The following is a 15,343-nucleotide window of genomic DNA, read 5'->3' as shown; positions in this document are numbered from 1 at the left end:
CCTAGCGATTTTCATTTACTGCCATTATCTATACAACAAAAACAAAATTAACCGTATTCGCACTCTCTCGCTTTCTCTCACGCTCCTTTATAGAGTTTAAATTTCCATCGTCTTCGTCGGTGCTGTCAATTTTTCGCCCTTCGTTCTTGTTTTCCTTGTTATGCATTTTTGTTTTTATTTTGTTTTTATTTTGAGCTGTTTTCCCAGCTGCTGGGAGAATTCATATCAAATATTCAGCTTCTGTATTACTATTCTATATGTACACAACAGAGGACGTCCGTTTCGTGGGAACTCGAGTGGGTTAAGCACCGATCCTGTTCAGCCGTTTAATGTCGACGAAAACCAAATCGGTTCTTCCTATGAACCCGAGGTCAGAATGGGCTTTAGAACGCCCGCCGTATGTAGGGTAAATCCTAAGGACCCGGCGAACTCGATAACGCCGCTGCACTCATGCGCAGCAGCGCCGCAAAGTGAAGTGTTCAACGAAGCGTCACTTCTTCGCCGCCGGCTGACCACTAATTAATTAAATAATACAAAACAGTTATAAACGGTCGGCCAGAGAATGGTGCTTGCGCTCTCTTTGTGCGTTGTGCTTTCGGACCTACATATTTTCGAGACCTTGTGTGTGACATTTCGTGGCGCAGAAGGCGCTGAATTTTGCACACAAAGAGCTGCACGCTTCACTCGGTTTGTCCTCCGACGGTCGCCTCTTTTCGCTAATGGTTTGTTTAAAAAATAAAATCTGCTTTAAATAAATGCTATTAAAAATAATAATCACTATTTTCATTCTCAGCTGTTCATTATACGTATATGAGTGTTCGGTTGTCACGGCGGCGGCGGCTTCAATCACACAGCTTTGCAGCTTTGGGTTTACTAGGCAGAGCAAACTCAAACCTGTATGTTTTCGTCTTCGTCGTCGCTGGGAGGATTGCTCTCGGATCGGCCCGGCGGACTGCCCGGATTGAGCGTTGGGCTGGGCGATCGCCGAGGATGACTACTGAGGCTGCTGGTGCTTCCGTGGTTGTTGTTGCCGCTGCCACCGTTATTCGCGCTTCCATTGCTACCGGTTGCACCCGGGCTGCAGTTGCTTCCGGGGTGTCCCGCACTGTTGGCGGCCGCGACTGCCGCTGCTGCAACCTGTTGACTGCTGGCTTGATAGTAACTGCTAAGCGTCGACAGCGACGTCGACGCCGAAAGGTGCGGGAACGGTGCGCTCGGGCCTGGAATGGTGTTTAGTGTCCCGAGACCGGGCACTCCGGGGTAGATTCTGTACGGTAGTGGTTTTTGCAGCGCTGCTGCAGCGGCCGCATGTCGGTAGTAGGCATCCACGGCACTCTGCGGTGCTCCCGGAGGTCCAGCCTGCGTTGGGTAAGGCCAGCCGCCGATATAGGGCGGTCCTCCGTACAATCGCTGGAAGGCAGCGTAGTTGCCAGCTTCCGCCAGCAGCTCCAGCCCCACTGCCGTTTGTCGCTTCCATTTGGTTCTGAAAATGAGGTAGAGAAAGGACGTCGTTTGAGTACAATTTGGTTTGAGTTATGACGAAATTTATTGAGCTAAAGAAAAAGGGTGCGTTACGTAGAAATAATCGTTTATAGTTATTTTTCGCATTTTCCAGACGGTAACTTTCCGCAGGGTGAGCAATAACCATCAAATGCTCACTTTTCCCAGTTTTGTTCGTAAACTGGGCTGATCTATATTCCCTGATAAAGCATTTAAATGGCATATGCATGTTTCTGGTTTCTGTTTCTTTCGCCGGCCGATTGTTGGTGTTGTTTTATTATTATGCACAGTTCATAACTTATAACATCAAAATCAACTGCCGTATGCTGTACCGGCAGTGCTGATGGCAGCTCGGCAGCAGCAGCACGGTTGGATGCACCGGTTGCGTGTGTGTAAAAATGCACCGCACAGCCACGGGGGCTCCACGCAGGGAATAGACTCTGCAGCCCAGCAGCAGCGGGGTGTGAATAACTTTGTGCACCGCGCCCGGCAGAGCAGGGAGGTAATTATTTCAAACAATTTCCACTTAATTGTTACTGCTGTTGTATGAATTATTGTCCCCTCGACGCTAGCGAAACCACCAAGCCAGCCAGCGCAGCAGCGCAGCGGCTTTCTGATTCATTCGCGCTGTACTGAAACACTAGGGCAGTACTAATTTGACAGTTCCGGGCTTTTGTGGTGTTTGTTGAAAAAGAAAAGCTTTGTTGGAGCGAATTTTATCGTAACTTTCGTCGCTTTCGTCTCTGGTCTGGAGTGTTGTTAGGAGTGAGTCATGAATTTAGCTATTGGTCACCTCGCTAATAATGAAATTAAACTAGTTTAGGCTTCTTACTAATGGTTTGCTTAATACGGTCATAAAATTCATCGCCATTTTCAGCCAATTGCAGTAGTTCATCGGCGATGCTAGCAGTAAAAGAGATTTCCTAGGCTGCTCGCACTTACAGAAAATCTCAGGGCGAAGTTTGAACGCGTGAGTGTTGACAAAAGCAAAAATACTTCTTTCTCTTGATTCTCACACAAAACCCTGAGCAATATCAGCAATGCTGGCATCGCCAATTGACAACAATCCAGTTCCAACTGAATGATTGTCGTCGTTGCTGTACTAATCATCATCATTATCATCAACGACAACATGATGTCTATTAGTGAAGTTTACGAGTATGACGGGAAGCACGATGACGTATTGGGCTTTCGAATAGAACTATTTTTGAGCACGGTCCTGGAAACTATGTTGTTGAAATTCCCGACAGCTTCTTTACGCCATTAGCTGAAATTGAGGCAGCAATCAAACGTATGAAAACCAAGAGAACTGAAGCCTGACTAAGTGCTGACCCAGTATTATTAGCGCAGATAAACCATTTAGCATCATGTCTTCAATGACATCCAGGAAACTGCGACACGTGGATTGAATGCAAAGTGTCTTGATAGAAGTTCCCAATAAAGGGACAGCGATGAGAAAGTGGAAGGCTTTCAATATCTTAGCAGTCAGACGTTGGTACCAAGACTGATATTGAGACACGGATCAGAAAGACCAGGAAAGCCCTTGGCGCTTAAATCCCCTTACTGATTAAAACACAAATTTTTAATTCCTACGCGAAGTCCGTTCTCCGTTCTATTGTACATCTGCAAGAAGTGATGCGTGTCGCCGGAGACAAAGAGAACACTGCAGGTCTTCGATAGCGGTTGCCTGCGACACATCAATCGAGGTTTATGGCCTCACACTTGGATCGTCAATTCGGAACTCTATCGTCGATATTACCAGCTCCCGAAAGAAACAGATTCGGAAGCGTAGGCGTTCGAAGTGTATCGAACATAGTTTGAGGAGAGTAAAGGACGAAATTTGCACCAGAATCTCGACCGGAATCTACAGGGGGACAGTGCAGCAGAGGTAAACCTTTGGCGTATCAAGTTTGGTGGCCATTCCTGGTCACTACCAACAATCATATTAACCTAGTTAGGCAAATTCATCGTCATTTGCAGGTAATTTCCATAGAAGATCCCACACATTCTAGTTCCCACTAAACCACCATCGTCGTATTCGTCGTCGTCCTCACCATTATCATCGTCGTCGTCATCAGCTAAACAGGCGGCAGCAGCGCAGCGCCGAACAATTAGGAGCAGCAGAAGAAACGACGTGAAAAAGACCTCAAACGGCACGATTTACAAATGGAGGCGAACCTTATGGACGAGCGAGAAAGGCCCTGTAATCGAGTACTCAGCGAAAATGCCTGTTAGCACAAATCTAAAACCCGTTTTACGGTTCCCTGATACGCGGCCAGCACTGCACTGCACTGCACAAGCAATTTAACTGCTCTTCCCCCCGCCCGTCGGGGACGAGCTGGGGAATGGTCATCGGAGCCAGGAAGGCAAAATGATCTCTTTTCCACCCGACAATCACGCAATTGATTCCGGGAAGCAAGTACGACCGAGCACCAACGGACGGACGGACCGGCGAGGAGGCGCACGAAGCATTTAGAACATAAACGTTTCCAGCGCTGGCGCAAGGCTTCATTTACATCCCGGCAACGAATCGTGCTGCACACAATGCAACGAATATGCACAAAAGCCAGCTTCGCACGTTTAATTGGCCTGAACTGGTTCTCGCACCCACCTTCCGGCGTTTTTCCTACTCTCTTCTTCCTGCTATCCGCACGACAGGGCAGGAGAAAATCTTCCTGTCTGCCGGCCAGTAAGACCTATCACGCGTAAACGCAATTACAGTCCACTAGGTCGGACGAAGAACTTCGCCATTTAGAATACAACAATGAAACACAAAATTAGTTTTGTTGATGAAAAATCGCCGAGCTCCCGCAAATTGCACTCGTGTTAAGCCTCCCTCCCAGCTCCGTTTTGCTCGCTTCCAGCAGCCTACAAGCGTTCTACACACACATAACAACCCATGAATAATTGAAATATTCATTACTCATTATTTAATGTTTTCAGGTTATGTCTGTCTGCATTTTTCTCGCCCCGTCTTTGCTCCCAATGTGCACTGTAGCTATTGATGGAATGCATCTCGCGTACAAGCTGTATACATCGTGCTCGGTAATGATATTATTTTCATGTAAATCGCAACCGCAGCCTTCACCCTCGTCGTCGAGCCCCGTTCGCGGGACTGCCATGACTCCGCGCACACGTGAGTGATAAATTTAATCAAGCATTATTCAAAGAAACACGGCCCGCCGCCGCCTCCACTGCCGCCACTGCCATCTCCATCTACAAAGCGTTACTACAAAGTAGTGGTCGCGCGAGATTAAAGATTAAGACACTTGTAATTTTGTATTGCTGCCTCGCGTTCGCGTCTCGCTCAATCACGCAGCTCTCCTCCGCCGCCATTAGTGACGACCGTAAAATCATTTTGTAGAAGCGCTTTGTCGGTCAGCGTCAGCGCAGCCACAAATCAATATCGAACCCAGACAGCCATTTTCAATTCTATGACTACGCTGGTTGTCCCACTCCGACTAGTGTTGTTTTATGTCAAACGTGTCTCTGGCGAATAAACACAAACGCCCCCACCTCTTTCGCTGCGCTGAGCGCACTCGGCTTGCTCACTCACTACTCACTAGGTTAGGTGCTCGTTTCCAGTTCATTGATTCTCTGACTCGTTAACGACAGCGAACCCAACTGGTTTTTGTCATAAACGGCTCTCCCCGCCGAACATAATAAATAAAAATTTGCTTGTTCCCGCCTTCGCAGAGGCGCGCAAAGAACCATTCCAGCCAGTCAGTCAGTTAGCCAAGCTAAGGCGCGGCGCGGACCAAGCGGGTGACGACGGCGACGACAACAAGAGCAACTGCCATTATTTGCCACCCTCGCTATTACCGCATTGTCCGCCGCTAGAAAAGGAGGCTCGAGGGTGTACCAGATGGTGTCAATTACCGGTTCTTTCAGCTTGCATTTTTTTTTACATATTTTGCACAACAAAACTCTTCCCCTCGAGGGAAATCGCTTAAAAGTGCTTCAATTTTCCTGCTACCTTGCGCACACAAAAAAAATGCGAATTAAGATGCTGTTATTTTCTTCATTTTTCTTCGAGTTTTTTTCGCCCTCCTCAGGCTCCGAAAGAAAAGGAAACTAGTTAGCGAACGTCTCTTTGTGTCGATTTGTCACCCTTCTTTCGTCGACAGTTTTGCCATAATCATAACTTTTTAATTAATCTTTCGGACTTTGGAATCGAATCGACTCGACGGACCTTTCTCGTCAGTCAGCGAAAAAAAGCAGTTAAATTTTAATCGGTTTTCTGTTTAACAGAGCAAAATAAAAACAGAAAAAGTGCACTTCTGAGACGGAACAACTTGAAAGGATCAAAACTTCCATTAATCACCCTGTCACCCTGTTGTTCCCAATCCAAGCAACTAAGCTGCCTGCCGTTCTGCTTGTGTGTGGGGGAACGACAGTCGAAAAGTCAAGGAAATGCTGTCACCTTTCCGTTTCGATCCCTTTTACCTACCCTTGGATTCATTCCATCTCGGACGGTAGCTGAAAAGTTCGAAGCCCGCGTGTCTTTGCTCACGAAGAAAGTGATTAATTTATCATACACACCCTTTCCCTGCGCCCACAGGACGGCGAAGCTGAAAACAGAACACAACCGGAGCATATCGCGTAATAAAAATCAAATTAAACTGCTAGCCGCCGATTACGCCATACACGGCACCACAAGGAAGGCAGCTCAAGTCTATATCAATTAATAAATACGTTGCCAGCTTGTTAACGACGACGTGATTTCGATAGCCCAGCTGGTAACTGTAAAAAAGAACCTTCATAATCGACCCTCCAACGGGGTCTTTCACGAGGTTTTATGACAGAATGCGCGTGTGTGTGTCACTACTACTGTACGTGTGCTACCGAGCTAATACTGCCGGAACGAACTCGAACGTGTCGCCAGCCAGCAGCAGCAGCAGCGCGCGGGGCGAATGATCGGGCTTCGGTTCGGTTCTGTCTAACAAAAGAAATCAACACAATAAAAGAATACCATTAGTGCTAGTGGCTTTTCCGCTGACTTCCGATCTGCGGCTGTGGCTGGCAACAACAGTCAGTGGAAGAGAGCTATAATTTGCAGCAGTCGTTGACGGTCAGACCATCATCGTCGGTTGCTGGTGATTGTGGAACCACGCAGCACACATAGAAAGCGTTGTGCTAATTTGAATGTCAAACAAATGTAATTATTGTTTTCGCCCCCCTACGCTAACCGATATGTTTGAAACTCTATAATTGTACAGATCGTTGCGCAATTCTAATTGTTTGTTTTTTTTTTGTATTTTATTTTGGAGATCCACTTACTCCACTTGGTCGACCACCCAATTAGCTTCGAGGAACTATGCTGATCTAACAAGCCAATCTTCGAATGTTCGAAACTTGACTGGGTAATGCTGCTGAAGTTAGTAGGATCGTTTCTCTAATTGTCCTCGAACAAAAATGGTTAAAGCGTTCCCGCGGGAAAATCATCGTTACCTAACGGTACAATTATTCCCATGATCTCAAGCAAATCGATGGTTCCTCACTCGTAGAAACTCGTTACAGCGATCTCAAGTGACGCTGGGGTTTACATTCCCATATAAATCAATCGTTAAGCGAACACGGAATGCTAACACCGGACCTCAAAATCCGGATCGGAATGCCACCGTATATGTCTAACCGATCTGTTTGTATAAGATCATATCCATTGCAGCAGCAAGTGTTATTTGTCCATCGGATCGAGCCGTAACGAGCCCCGTGTTGTGATACCCGCGCTCTGGCCAATGGACCGGAACGTGCGCCACGTTACTCAACACCAACCCAGGTAGGTAGCGCTTGTCAAATACCGCGGATCTCATTACCTCTTCTAGCCGGGCTCAATTCCCATGAATGATCGAATATCGCCCGTGAAATTCATCCGATCGAGACTTTTCCACTGCACTGTGGAGTCTGGGTAAGTGACTTCCTCTGTCCCTCCGGTGGAAGTCACAAGAAAACAAATACTTCGGCTATGTACGTACAATTATCGAAGGAGAACCGGAGTCCGAAGCCTAATTGATTACATTATACCTACGAAAGGCGAAGCGGGAGGAACTAGATCCGACCGTTCATGCGTGTCGCCGGATATCCCCGAACCCGATCTCACATTTCCAGTCCTGAGATTCATTCACAAATTCTCGCTCTCGCTCGGCGGAGTGTGGCAATGTGCCATTAAATGAATCAAATTGAATAAACAAGATTATAACATGCTTTGTTATAAGCAGGGGGTTTGTGTGTGCCGGAGAATGAAACCGAAAAAAAACTATCAATGAACCATTCGCCCGTCCAAAGAAGGGAACCACAAAATCAAATAGATGTAAATTACTGTCGATAATTTACTATACTAATGCTATAGTAGAGAAGGATGGGATAGAGAAGAGCCGGTCGGTCGTCTACGACGACGACGACGACGATGACGACGGTGATGATGATCTGACGGTAGAAAATTAAAGGGAACGAACGCGAGCACAAATTGAAGTTCCTCGGTTATAGTGACCAGCCGCAGCAGGAGAACGAGAACGAGGCAAAGCGACGAGGTGGAAACTTCAAAGTTTTCGGATCTGCTTTCGGGCTGACTCCTTCCGTGTTTTCGACAGCCTAGCCAGAGCAAGAGAAACGACCGTCGAAGGGGCAACATATTTAGGCAGAGTAATCCAATTTAGCTAGTTCTTCTTCGTCTTCAGCTGCCGTTTCCCTAGCGGGTGGGTCACCCACCATCGACGAACCCCGCACTACCGGGGAGAGAGGGTGACAACTGAAGTATAAAGCGGTTTTAAATCGTATTTTCGGGCGGTTTTCCCAGCGTGCAGGAGATTTACCGTTTGCGGCTCGAGAGCTGTTCGAGTTTTAATGTAATTAGCAATTATCACCTTCTCCGGGTGTGAACTGATTAAATTAAGTTTATTCGTTTATTGCTGAGAGCGAGAAAAGTGCCGGGGATTAGAACTAACTAATGCAGTGAGATCAAAGTGGGAACGGACCAACGTTATTGAATAAAGCAATTCATTTCGAGGGGTACGACATCGATTGAGCTCAATGTAGCTACGATACGACGATGATTTGAAGCAATCATGCCGGAAGTTAGTTAGAAGTGAAACTTCGAAGATGGGAAAATTCGCTAACATACATCAGGAGATCATCACTTTAGCAGCCATGAAATTGTTTTGTACAAGGTAAAATATTTTTCTTTGTGAACATTGCGCACATTTGTTGCCACTTAACCATTGAGGTCAGCCGCAGCAGTTTCCTAACGACTCTGGTTTCTTTTCGCCTGTAGCACTCGCTATCCTCCTCCAAAGTTATACCGAAAAGAATCATCCCGGCGATGACGCATACTGCCTCTGACGAGATAGTCCTATACGCACTCGTGACCCCCATAGCCATGAGTCTGAATGTACTGTCAAGCTTTGCTTGATTTCGCATAGTTTTTGGTGCTGCAATCGAAGCGAGACGGCCATACCTTCGTATCGACGAAGATCCACTGGCACGTCTTCTACTACTTCTTGGCCCAGAGTTGTTCGGCATTATGCTAGTTAAGGCGTTTGTGACTTTCACCGCCTTGTCACAGGCGCACTCAACGTGGCCATTGAAACTCAGCCGATCATCAAACATTACTCCCAGGTATTTCAACAATCGTGCACCGCTTTACAGTTACTAACCATAAGTACTTCTTTCTTTTGGTGTGCTAGCTGGAGTTTCACTCTATGCATCCAGTTTGTTTTCATGTGTATGACCTTGGGTGGTAGCACTTCCATCTCTAGGCACTATATCGCCTGCAAAGCCAACAATCTCGACACCTTTCGGCAGCTTCAATGTCAATACGCCATTGTGCATTCCATTCAAAAGCGTTGGACCAAGAATGGAACCTTGAGGAACTCCCACCGTTATTCTGATGGATTTTGTCCATCTGACATAGCGTAGGCCAGCACTCGATTTTTCGAAATAGCTTCTAACAATTCTGGATAGGTAGTCCGGAACCTCTTCGGTAACGATTTCCCCGCCGCTTCTGCATCGACGGTTTCTCGGTCCTCTCAAATACCCTCCGAATTGCATCCACTGTGGACTTTCCTTTCCGGAAACCGAATTGTTTGTTCGACAGTCCTTACTCGCTCTACGTATATCTTGTCAATCTGTTAAGGATTGCTCTTCCTAGGAGTTTACCGAGTGTGTCCAGAAAATATATTGGCCTATGCGAAGCCGGATCTCCCGTTAGTTTTCCTGGTTTAGGTAACAGTATCAGCTTCTGTGAGTCTTAAGGTTTTAGAGTCCGTGTGTGTTTCGAAAAATTGTGTATGTGTGCGTATGTGACTCAAAGTGACGCTGCAAGCCGCTGCTTGTTTTCCTTAAGGGTAGTGCCGGCGCTGCTCATAGGTTTTGAAATGATTGATTTGATTTGAACAAAATTACTACAAATGAAAGGGGAACCTACAAAACCATTTCTTGCTGACGAACTGACAAGACACATAGAAGAAAATTCTTTAAAAACCATTGTCCTGTACATTTTGCTTGCACACTAGCACCCTGCGTAGTATCTTAAAAACATTCAAAACGTATCAAATGTGCGCGAATTTTCAACATCTGGATTGTAGAGGATACGAAATAAGAAGATAGCTTCAGACTAAAAATATTCAGATTAAAGAAGGTCATACCAGCGGGGGTTCTCGGTACTGCTACCTCTCAAGTAACAACGGTAGCTGAATTGCAAGAGCAATTGCTGTTTACGGGTTGGTTTAAGGCGATCAAAGTTGCATAAAGAAAGCACTTAAATGGTGTTTGAATAATCGATGGTTAAGTTACTTTACGTTCTTCAAACCAGATCTCTCTCGAAAACTGATAAACAAGCTTAATAACGGATTTTTCTGCTAAACAATTCGCTTCTAAACAGCCATAAACATCAAACCGTTTTGTGGCTGCTTAAAAGTGTTAAAGTGGCCTAATAAACCACCAAAAGCTTTCATTAGGCCCACAGCTTTCAAACTGCTTTAAAGCTGCGTAAGAGTGTTAAAGTGGCTTTACAAACGATATAAAGTTTCCATACGGCTCACAGCACACATACCGGAAGATTATTGAATTTCTCAACTCGGATGACAGCAGCAGCTTATATCAGTTATCGACATTATCGACTGCTCAAGGTGTAAAGATATTCCCATTGTCTGCTCTGCAGGTGCAGATGGGGCGGATCAGACGGTGGGTGCTTATGGGCCAGAAGATGGCGGGTTCAATTCCCGAAAAAAGACATACATTTTTAATTAGCTTATAGCGAATTTGGTTATTCAATCCGGATTAGAACCGGATGAATTTTTTGTGTTCATTTGCTGCTATCTGACAGATAAAATTCATACAGTTGCAACCCGGATTAAATAACCAAATTCGCTATTACTTAAATGGATTAAAGCCTCTTTTTCTTGATAAAGGTCAAGTAAAGTCACCGAAACGTCGGAGTATTAGAAGCAAAACGTTGTTTTAACTGCTATAAAACGACTGCAAAGCCGAAAAACCATCCCAAAAAATATAGTTTCATAGTCGATAAGCATATACTCAATTTAAAAATACATTGCATAAAGGTTAATGAGACGTTGGTTAAGCGACTTGAAAAGCATAGCAAAGCTATTTCTCGTTCTAAAAATAGAATTGACAGCATTACGCAAACTGGCGATTTAAAAGCGCGGAAAAGCCTCTATTAAGCTTCATTGCAGCTTCGAAAGCAGCCATTAACAAGCCCGAAGCTTGATAAAATCACCAGATTTAGATGTTTAGGAGGTTGAATAAAATCAGCTATAAAAGCGTTTTATCGGCCTGAAATTATTACTTGGGAAGGTTTTTGTTTCTAAAACTAAACCAAAGTTCAGCCACAGGCAAACAGACGAGACACTCGCGTTAATTCCATCGTCCAATCAAAAACCACTCATTTTTCAAAACAGCATGTTTCGCAACATGGTCACACCGCGGCGCGCTAGTGTTGCTTCGAGATTTCCGTATAAAACCATACAAATGTAAAAACCCTACCGCATAAAACCCTGCAAATGCAAGCTACTCCGCAACATGCCTAACAGAAGGTGCTAGCGTGCAAGCAAAATGTGTAGGACGATGGTTTCTAAAGGATTTTCTTCTATGTGTCATGTCAGTTCGTCAGTGGTTCAGCCGCAGGTTGAATAAAATCAGCTATAAAAGCGTTTTATCAGCCTGAAATTGTTCCTTGGGCTTTCCTTTCAGGCGAGAACTGGTTTCTCTGTGTAAATATTTCGGCACCAACTTTTCAAAAGGGCCAATCTGCAAAACGTAAACAAACCGAGTGACGGTTATTTTCTGCTGGACTAGCATAGGGAAAGAATCCCTCACTCTGTTTGGTTACATTTTGCAGATTGGTGCTTTTGAAAAGTTGGTGTCGATTTTATAAAAGAGAGAAGAAGCTCCCTCTGAATTGTGATAATTTCATGTTGATGGTAGAACAGATTGTTTCGTAAAATTATTGCTGTTCTTGCAGCTTTTGATTTTTCTCGTTTTAATTGGCTGTCAGTTGATAATAGAATAGATTTTGTAATCTTTCCAACATTTCAACTGTGTATTTCAGTCTTCAGGGATTGCTACAATGTGTTAGGTCTGTCGTAAAATGTTTGTAATTTCTACGAGACAGAGATACTTGACAAAGAGCAGACAGTATTATACGTATAATTTAAAAAAACATTTTCCGACAAACCTAACATGTAACACATTGTAGCAATCCCTGAAGAAGACTGAAATACACAGTTGAAACGTTGGAAAGATTACAAAATCTATTCTATTATCAACTGACAGCCAATTAAAACGAGAAAAATCAAAAGCTGCAAGAACAGCAATAATTTTACGAAACAATCTGTTCTACCATCAATAGACTGACAGCCACTGAACGAGAATATTAAATTCTACAGTTGACAAAACCAATTTTGATTTTTCGTAACGTGGCCGCATAAAGCGGTGCTTGCCGAATGTAAACACAATTAGTAATATCGGTAAGCTGCAGCGTTGTAACACAGAGAACAGATTAACCGATTAATCGATTTTTTGTGTGTAAAATCTGTCGGTAGCGCCCTCCAGAAATAGTTTGCCAAACGCATCAAAAAATAACCATGTACCTTTATCATTATTTCTTTGTGCTGGAGTTACATAGCAGCGATGGCAGCGACATCAAGATTTAGTTTGCCACTTAGTGGTCGAAGGGTGCTCTATTGAAGGATTACTCGTAGATTACATAAAAACCTTTTACACACTTTTTGTCAATTACCTGGTAGTCTGTTCACTGTGGTTGTAACACAGAGAACATCGACAAAAAGTGTGTAAAAGTATTTTATGTAGTGGAAATCGGCTTACCGGTCACCGGTGGACACTAAGATCATATGCGGACAGGAAGGAGACACTCACGCGAATGAGTGTAAACTCTCCGCCCGCAAATGACGGATCACTGCAGAAGCATGTTCGAATGAATTTGAACTAATAGCTCTTATTCATAGCGTGCTGATTTTGCGAATAGTCGGACATTTTCGCAACCGCTATTACTATTACTTAAACACCTGAATGGATAAACCCCTAATCCAAGGTGTCATGCGACCCGTGCCGAGGGATGAATGATGAGAGGTTCCTATAAATACTTAGCCGCGAACGGAGCCTGTGGAGTACCAGGCTATCCTCCACAGCCATTACCATGAGGGGCTCTGATGCAGCGGACTTTTCTTCCACTCAACTCGTAGCACTTTTTATGAACCTAAATACGAAAAATTCAAAATTTTTAGACACCGGCCGTCTTACAATGCCGGAACCAATGGAGTCAGAGGAAGTTCTACGGAACCGCGTGCAACTAATCAACCTAAGGAAGAAGAGCTGGAGGAAATCTTCAACTTCAACAGCGACTCGCTGGTCCTGAGTTCACCAAAACGGAGCATAGACGCAATCACGTCAAGTGATCCACCTATCCACTATACTTACCGCGGATCAGCTAAGGGCTATTCGAAACGAAATCCTGAACTACATTGCGGAACAGGATTCTCCAGCCATACGGCCAAAGTTTAGGAGCTACCAGCTTAATAACAGCTACTTGCTCCTCGTTTGTACCAATGCTTGGAGATTACGGTACCGACCCTCAAGCCGTGGGATGAAGCGCTGTTACCAACATACACCATGAAGGACCTTACGAGGCCCCTAGCGTTCCTAGGTGTATTTTCAGAGCAGCGTTGATACTTCCAGCGAGAGATTCCTTCGTCTGCTCCAAAATCAGAACGAAGGCTTCTCTACACAAGCGTGACGTGTACTTCGTCGCAGTGTGACAGAGAACACCGTCGAACTGGCTTTGGAGATAGAAGGCTCTGTCTGCCAACCTAATTGTCAAACTCTGCTGACTTCATGCTGAACTATATATTCGGCAAAAGCTCGCATGTGATTTCGTATAAACATACCAAATTTGAGCATAAAAAGAGCTAAGCTGGAAATGCTTGAAAATAACTTTGCCACTTTTTAGATGCACAAAAGTTCCATAACCAAACAAAGAAAGCATTAAAACTGAAGTACCGTTTAATGATTGTGTCGGCGGCGGTTTCCGCCAAAGCCTCACAACTCCCATCCGACACGTCGTCGGTTCGTTGGTTTGATCCACCAAGAGCAAGATGAAACAAAAAACAACCAAATTACAACCATCGATACACATATCGTCAGACACTTTCAATTAGGCTTCTCTAAAACAAATTTCCGCCCACCCCCGCCAGCATCAGCATTAACCTCCTGGCGGCGGCTGTGGCAGCAATTCGAGTCAGTTCGGGTCAGTCAGAGTGTGGGTAATAATTAGAAGATGAAACAGTGGAAAAAAAGTGACTGACTGTCGATGGGCTTTAATGCTGACTCAGTTTCCGGCGCCACAGGATTTAGACCTGCGCCAACTGCACTGAACTGAACTGAACGGGATTGGCGCCAGCCGGAAAGTGTTTTTTTTTTTTGCTTTCGGTGATCCTTTAATGAACGGGATGAGATGCATCACTGACTGCTGCGAAGCTGAACTAAGTTGAGCCTTCCAAATCCAATTATGATCAACCATGAAAAGGTGCGACGCCGACAATAATTTCTCACTTGCACTGGACTGTTTGCCGAACAAGTTCGAACTGTGTAAAAGTTGCTCAGCACGATCTCTTGTTACGGGGATGATGCACAGTGTCCTTTCAAGGTGGGATGACAAATGAGATTTGTTGCCAACTTGCCGAGCTGGGTGTGAGTGTGTGGTGTATGGGTTCAGAGCTGTGGCGTTAATTAATCATACTCTAGAGGTTGTCTGCAGAAAGAAATTTATACAACAAAGCTTTGCGGCCAATTACCGTATTCGGCCCGAGCAGCAGATCCACTTTGATAAATCATCCAACCATTTGGAAGAGGAGAAAAATTCGCGCAATTCACTTAGACGTAATTTATAGTTCGTATGCAAATATATTACGTTTATGTATGAATAAATTTGTTTGGTTCGGTGTTAATTCCAGGGCGCACTCGGTTCCGAGGGACGCTCTCGAATTTTTTACGGCTATTAACACGGCCGTAAAAAGCCGGAGTGGATTCTTTTGCAGGAGCAACCAATTGTCACTCGTGGTCTGTGTCACCAACCACGGGCAGCCCGCTCGTAGCAACAATGGGCACTAGAGTTTTGACGAACCACACAATACTACACAAGCAAGGATTCAAGAGAGCGCGCGGAAAAAAAACATCCTAATAAATCAAATTCAAATTAGTACCAAAGCACGTACGCATTAACAATTTATTGCCCGCATCGTTTTTTCCCCCCGTCAAACGAAGGATTTAGGGTTATGTGTTTTTTACGGTCTTTTCCTTGCGTTGCGACCGC

At 44.9% G+C, this 15,343-nt stretch overlaps 1 protein-coding gene across 1 annotated transcript in view; it reads right to left on the bottom strand.

Annotated features, from left to right (window-relative positions):
* Window positions 1-888: 888 nt before the first annotated feature.
* The window catches only part of LOC128745308 (homeobox protein B-H1-like), an 84,328-nt gene continuing 69,873 nt past the window's right edge, over window positions 889-15,343 (bottom strand). Inside the window, exon 3 of the mRNA XM_053842345.1 lies at window positions 889-1,483. Within this exon, the coding sequence (XP_053698320.1) occupies window positions 889-1,483 (595 nt within the window). The remainder of the gene's footprint in view (window positions 1,484-15,343) is intronic.

The sequence above is a fragment of the Sabethes cyaneus genome, chromosome 1 (genome assembly GCF_943734655.1).
Source record: "Sabethes cyaneus chromosome 1, idSabCyanKW18_F2, whole genome shotgun sequence".
In the NCBI taxonomy this organism is placed as follows: domain Eukaryota; kingdom Metazoa; phylum Arthropoda; class Insecta; order Diptera; family Culicidae; genus Sabethes; species Sabethes cyaneus.
Note: the sequence above shows the minus strand (reverse complement) of the source record. Positions and strands in the feature narration are given on the sequence as shown.